This window comes from Phasianus colchicus, chromosome 2 (genome assembly GCF_987193195.1).
Source record: "Phasianus colchicus chromosome 2, bPhaCol1.hap1.1, whole genome shotgun sequence".
NCBI classification, from domain to species: Eukaryota; Metazoa; Chordata; class Aves; order Galliformes; family Phasianidae; genus Phasianus; species Phasianus colchicus.
Window position 1 is genome coordinate 30,145,654 of NC_143437.1, and position 6,142 is coordinate 30,151,795.

The 6,142-nt window shown below is 52.2% G+C and overlaps 1 protein-coding gene across 4 annotated transcripts; it reads right to left on the reverse strand.

Moving 5' to 3' along the window:
* Nucleotides 1-6,002, reverse strand: HSP90AB1 (heat shock protein 90 alpha family class B member 1). Of its 4 annotated transcripts, none has more exons than XM_031593904.2 (12): nt 5,909-6,002; nt 5,677-5,823; nt 5,313-5,519; nt 4,935-5,094; nt 4,632-4,765; nt 3,881-4,189; nt 3,287-3,452; nt 2,912-3,102; nt 2,531-2,678; nt 2,012-2,280; nt 1,224-1,557; nt 1-545 (listed from the first exon to the last, which is right to left on the reverse strand). In XM_031593904.2, exons 2-12 carry the CDS (start codon nt 5,821-5,823, stop codon nt 436-438), a joined length of 2,175 nt encoding a protein of 724 aa, XP_031449764.1. In that variant the 5' UTR covers nt 5,909-6,002; the 3' UTR covers nt 1-435. The 4 variants fall into 4 exon arrangements, 3 of the variants coding, with proteins under 3 accessions (XP_031449764.1, XP_089991350.1, XP_089991351.1); XM_090135224.1 differs by having other exon boundaries at nt 4,935-5,090; nt 5,309-5,519; XR_016464111.1 differs by lacking the exon at nt 1-545 and adding an exon at nt 1,773-1,884 and having other exon boundaries at nt 1,417-1,557.
* Between the last annotated feature and the right edge of the window lie 140 nt (nt 6,003-6,142).

A 6,142-nucleotide genomic window follows, 5' to 3' on the forward strand; every position in this document is an offset into this window, starting at 1 on the left:
TTTTATGTAAACCTTGATCTTTTGACACTTTAATTCCAGTAGAACAAAACATCAGGAAAATCAATAAAAAATAACCAAGCCAACCAAAATACAATCCTACTCTGGGGGGGCTGGAGAGAAAGGACTCTCTTCACCTCAGCTGAGCATGGGAGATCCCATGGGGTGTGAGAAAGAGGAAGACTGACCCCTCCACACCTCCATTCCCCATTAGATGATCTTACACAAGTAGAAATACACACAACAGACATGCCCAGGGCTGCCTGACTTGCTCATTACTGACAAACAGGGAACCCTGTTTCCATTCCCCACTACAAAAAGAAAAAAATTCCAGAAGACACCATCAAGGAGCCAAAAGCCGGTGGGACCAGAGACCCCTTTTCTAAACACACATGAGATTGGATAGAGGTCTGACAGGAGATGGAAGAGACCACTTCTTTAGTCCACCTCTTCCATGCGGGATGTGTCTTCATCTCCCTCCAGACGTGGGACTTCATCAGGAGGAGCTGTATTGGACTCTTCTGCAATCACCTCATCTTCATCAATACCTAGGAGAGAAAAGGGAAAGAAAAGATGAAGCCTCCAAGAGACACCTGAGTCCCACAGTCCCACAACAAAGGCTGGCTCATCAGGAGCCCAAGCAACAGCACCCAGGAATTATGCCAAGCCACAGCACTTCCTCATTTACATTTGTGCCTAAAAAGATAGTTTGAGACAAATCTGAGTGTAAGCAAGCTCTCTGAACATAGGGCCGTGCCCTTTTTCCCGTGGTAGACTTTTGACATTTACTGCAAGAACCTCAGTGTCACCTGGGAAGCCTGGTGGTGGCCATGAGGCCAGGACAACATTGCTTGAGATTTCCACTTGCCCCCAGCCCCCTTACACACCCAGCTACTTTTGTGTATCACAGCAGCACTGTTCACTTACTGGCCTTCCCCTCATGTCTCAACTACACATTGTTTTTGCTGCACAGGCCACAGGAAGCTAGGCTGCCTGCTTCTGCCAAGGCACATCACTCCTTTCCTAATAACTTCTGTAGGAAACTCCAGCTCAGACAACTTGGGCACCTATATGGTGTCAAGCCAGGAGCAAAGGTGAGAAGGGACTGTGGATATGCACTTCTGCAGAGACTTGGGCAGGTGATTTCACATCAGGTTGAGAAAATCCCATTTAAAAGGGGAGCTAGCCTCACCAGAACCTTCTCCAGAAGCTGCACGGACACGTACCAAGCCCCAGTTTGATCATCCTATAGATGCGGTTGGAATGGGTCTGAGGATCTTCCAGGGAGAAGCCAGAGGACAGCAGAGCAGTCTCAAAGAGTAGGATCACCAAGTCTTTGACAGCTTTGTCATTCTTGTCAGCATCAGCCTTCTGACGGAGTGTTTCCACAATTGGGTGGTCAGGGTTGATTTCCAGGTGCTTCTTGGCCATCATATAGCCCATGGTAGAGTTGTCCCGCAGCGCCTGAGCCTTCATGATGCGCTCCATGTTTGCTGTCCAACCATATGTGCTGGTGACAATGCAGCAGGGAGATGAGACCAAGCGGTTTGAGATAGTTACCTGACAAGGTAGCCAAGAGTTAGGAGAGCAAGGCTCCCAGTATACCCCAGAACGGACCCAGCCCCAACACACAATACCATGTAATCATCCCAGGTTCGCCTGAGGACAGCCCAAAGCAAACAGGGATCCTTCAAAACAGCTCCAAAATTGCTTGACAGAACAGTTTGGACAGCTCAGCCAGCATCTTCAGTACCCACTACGTTTCCCACACTTACCGTCTCCCATCAATGCACGTATTTGGGTCAGAGCCCTTCCCCTGCAGCCTGGCTGCTTAGAGCAAGATGGTGCAGTGCATGCTGGGACCTTCAGTCTCCTTTAGCGGCTCCTCTGCAGGAGATGAGGGAGATCAGAGGCATGCATTGATCTGGGACCCTTGTCTGTATCATGGAGGGGCCCAGCCCTCCTCCCACCAGCCCAGGACACAGCCCTGGGCTGAGCTCCTTAACCATCTCACCTTCTCCACCTTCTTGTCCAGGATTTCCTTCATGAGTTTGCAGAGGGTTTCAAACTTGGCCTTGCTCTCCTCCATCTTCTTTTTCTCCTCCTCATCCTCAGGTAGCTCCAACCCCTCCTTAGTAACTGACACTAGGGTTTTCCCATCAAACTCCTTGAGCTGCTGCACGCAGTATTCATCAATAGGCTCCGTCATGTACACCACCTCAAAGCCACGCTTCCTCACACGCTCCACAAAGGCCGAGTTGGCAACCTGTTCCTTGCTCTCCCCTGCGTTTATGGGTTTAGAATCAAGATGTCACAAAGATTTAGGAGCTGTTTATAGTGTGATAGAAAATACTAGTCTCTCAGAGCCCCTGATGGAAAGTTGGCTGCAGCTAGGGCTCTGGGCCTGATAGCCTTGTCCCAGCACCCAGAATGGTCTGTCTTTCAGCAGAGAGGGCCTTTCAGGCAGATTTGCCTGAAAGAATTTAAAGCTGGAAGACAGATAACCCACTTCATCAGCAGAGATCTGGCTCACCTGTGATGTAGTAGATACTCTTCTGTGACTCCTTCATACGGGACACATACTCTGAAAGTGAAGTCATCTCATCACCTGACTGAGATGTGTGGTAGCGCAGCAGCTCTGAAAGGCGCTTTCGGTTTGTTGAGTCCTCATGGATGCCCAGCTGGGGGCAGAAAGCATGCATGGAACTTTCGTACACTAGGCTATCCCCAAGACACAACTATCTCCTAACCATAAAAGTCCAGCTGCCCACATAGGCTCCCTGGAGTACTTCTGAGGCCCACCTCTACCCCAGCACCCTCACAGAGAATATGTGATGCTGCAACAAGCCTGCTCCTAAGGCAGGTGGGTCACAGGTCCCTCCCTCCCCCACGTGCAGTATGTCCAAGTTCTCACCTTCAGATTCTTGGAAAAGGCCTCATAAAATTTCTTGTAGTTCTCTTTGTCCTCTGCCAACTCAGTAAAGAGCTCCAAGCACTTTTTCACAATGTTTTTGCGGATCACCTTGAGGATTTTGCTCTGCTGTAACATCTCACGAGATATGTTCAAAGGCAGATCTTCTGAGTCCACAACACCTCGGATAAAATCTAAGTAAGGGAAATGGAAATTAAATTAACATCTCTGGACTTTACCATAACAGAAGTGTTAAGACAGAGACTGCTGTCAGCCCACTGCAATTGGCATCTCAGCCAGCCACTTGGCACTGAGAACCACAACCAGGCTGGGGGTGTCCCAACTCAATCTGGGAGACTGAGGCAGGGGGGCTCTTACTCAGGTACTCAGGAATGAGCTCATCACAGCTGTCCATAATGAAGACACGCCTCACATACAGCTTAATATTGTTCTTTTTCTTCTTGTTCTCGAAAAGGTCAAAAGGAGCACGGCGTGGGATGAAGAGCAGGGCCCTGAACTCCAGCTGTCCTTCCACAGAGAAGTGCTGTAGGCCCCAAAATAAGAAAAGAGCTGCCACTGTCTGTCCCTTCCACATTTTACTGCAAGCACCTACACTGGGAAGGCTGAACCACTGCTCCTCAGCACCAGGGCTGGCAGAGGGGTACAGCATGGTCTCCTGCAATACAGCCAGCATTTCCCCCTCTTCAGCTCCACTGCTACCCCCAGCATGTCCAACCTTCCCTGGCATCCAGTAGGCCTGGACAGACAAGTCATAGTTCTCTGAGGCCCAATATTCTCTCGTTCAAGCTTCTAGGCTGCCACTGCCCACCCTCCACCTGCACAAAAATCAATAGAGGCTGCAGCATCAAGTGGTCCTGAAACCTTCAGATTTGTACCAAAACGGTGGCTTTGGGTACAAGCTAGAAAGGGGCCCTCTGTCCCTCCAGGAAGCCAGAGTGGCCCAGGACCCACCTTGACTGCCAGGTGGTCCTCCCAGTCATTGGTGAGGCTTTTGTAGAACTCGCCATATTCCTCCTGGGTGATGTCATCAGGGTTGCGGGTCCAAATAGGTTTGGTTTTGTTCAGCTCCTCCTGGTCAATATATTTCTCCTTAATTTTCTTGGTCTTTTTCTTCTTGCCTTTATCTCCCTCCTCCTCCTCCTCAGAGCCCACATCCTCAATTTTTGGTTTCTCCTCATCCTTAGATTCTTCCTCTTCTTTCTCAGCTTTCTCCTCCTCTGTCTCATCATCACTGATCTCTTTCTCACGCTCCTTCTCCACCTGTGGAAGAAAAGACAAGAATCACGGTCATAAGACCAGTTTCAGCCCCAAGCAACCGCTACCAGAAAATCTTTCTTTTTGGACAAGCAAAACAGGCATCCCCTTGGGTACAGATCACTGTCCAATACGTACAATGCCTGCAAACAGGGCTTTTTCCCCAGTCAACCTTAAAAATCCTTGCAGCATTCGTGTAATGAAGCACCATGTCTGAGAAAACAGTGGGCACAAAACCCTGCTCCCTCCATATCTAATTCAGATGGCATTCAGCTGGACAGATCAAAGACTGAATACACGTCAGGATATTAATCATGTTTGCCTCCAATCGCTTATTTCCTCTGGCCACAGAAGATGATAGCTGTCCTTCTCTCATATACTCCTTCCAGCACTTCTCATCCCTCCCTCCAGCATTCCCAGGGGTCCCCACAGTACTTCTCTCACATACATAAAGTGTGATGGGGTAGCCAATGAACTGAGAGTGCTTCTTCACCACCTCCTTGACACGCCTCTCCTCCAAATACTCTGTCTGGTCCTCCTTCAAATACAGGATCACTTTGGTGCCCCGTCCAATGGGCTCACCTATTGTGTGAAATGACAGTGCTGTGGGTTTCAGGGTGTGGTGTAAAAGGGCAACGCATAAACAGGACTAGCTCTGGGAACATAACTGCTATTTGACAATGTAACTTTAGGAAGGATTAAAAGGACTGCACATCTAACAGGGATACACCTGATTTTGTGCCATACGTACCATGGTCAGTCCGGACAGTGAAGGATCCCCCAGCTGACGACTCCCAGGCATACTGCTCGTCATCGTTATGCTTGGTAATGACCACCACCTTCTCAGCCACCAGGTAGGCAGAGTAGAAACCCACACCAAACTGCCCAATCATGGAGATGTCTGCACCTGCCTGTGAGGGCAGAGGGACAGTAAGGACACAGGAAGCGTTTGCAACGGCTTCAATCAGCAGGGAGCCAGGTCAGTACACGCAGATAAAGGCACAACAGGCAGCCAGCCCTACCCTCAGCACCTCCCTGCTACCGGAGATGTGGAAACCGGGAGGCCGGCAGCTCCCGCAGCAAGGAAGGCAGTGGGGCCGGAGATCCAAGGCAGCCGAAAGCAACCCACCTGCAAGGCCTCCATGAAGGCTTTGGTGCCCGATTTGGCAATGGTGCCCAGATTGTTGATGAGGTCAGCCTTGGTCATCCCGATACCGGTGTCCAGCAGGGTGAGCGTGCGGTCCCGCGGGTTGGGGACGATGTCGATCTTGAGGTCCTTCCCGCTGTCCAGCTTGGAGGGCTCGGTCAGGCTCTCGTAGCGGATCTTGTCCAGCGCCTTCAGGAGAGAACGGGTGCCGCTCGCTGCCGCCCCCTACCGGACAGCCGCCGCCAAGCACCACGTGCCTCAGCCCACCGCTCCCCGGGCACCCTCAGGGCCGCCGCAGCCCCCCCGCCCCCCAGCAGAGGACGACCCTCCCGCGGCCGGGGCTCACGTCGGAGGCGTTGGAGATGAGCTCCCGCAGGAAGATCTCCTTGTTGGAGTAGAACGTATTGATGATGAGCGACATGAGCTGCGCGATCTCCGCCTGGAAGGCGAACGTCTCCACCTCCTCCTCTCCATGCTGCACTTCCTCGGGCATCTGCAAGGCAACCCCACGCCGTTTGCACCAGGCCTACAGCGGTAACTACAGCGATAACAGCCCCCCCAACCAGCGCCGCCCGAACCTCGCTGCCTGCAGTCGGGCGGTGCAAAAAAGAACCCCCACCACCCCGATTGGGCTCCCTTATATAGGCACGGTGCGCCCCGCCCCGCCCCGCCCGGCGGCTCCTTCCGCCTTAAAGCGGCCCTGCAGAACGCCGCCGCCCGCAGCGTTGAAGTCGGGCGGGGCCGCAGGCCGCGCGGTGGGCCCACCTCCGCTCCCCTTTAACGGCGGCGGCCCGCGGAGGAGCACGGCGTCG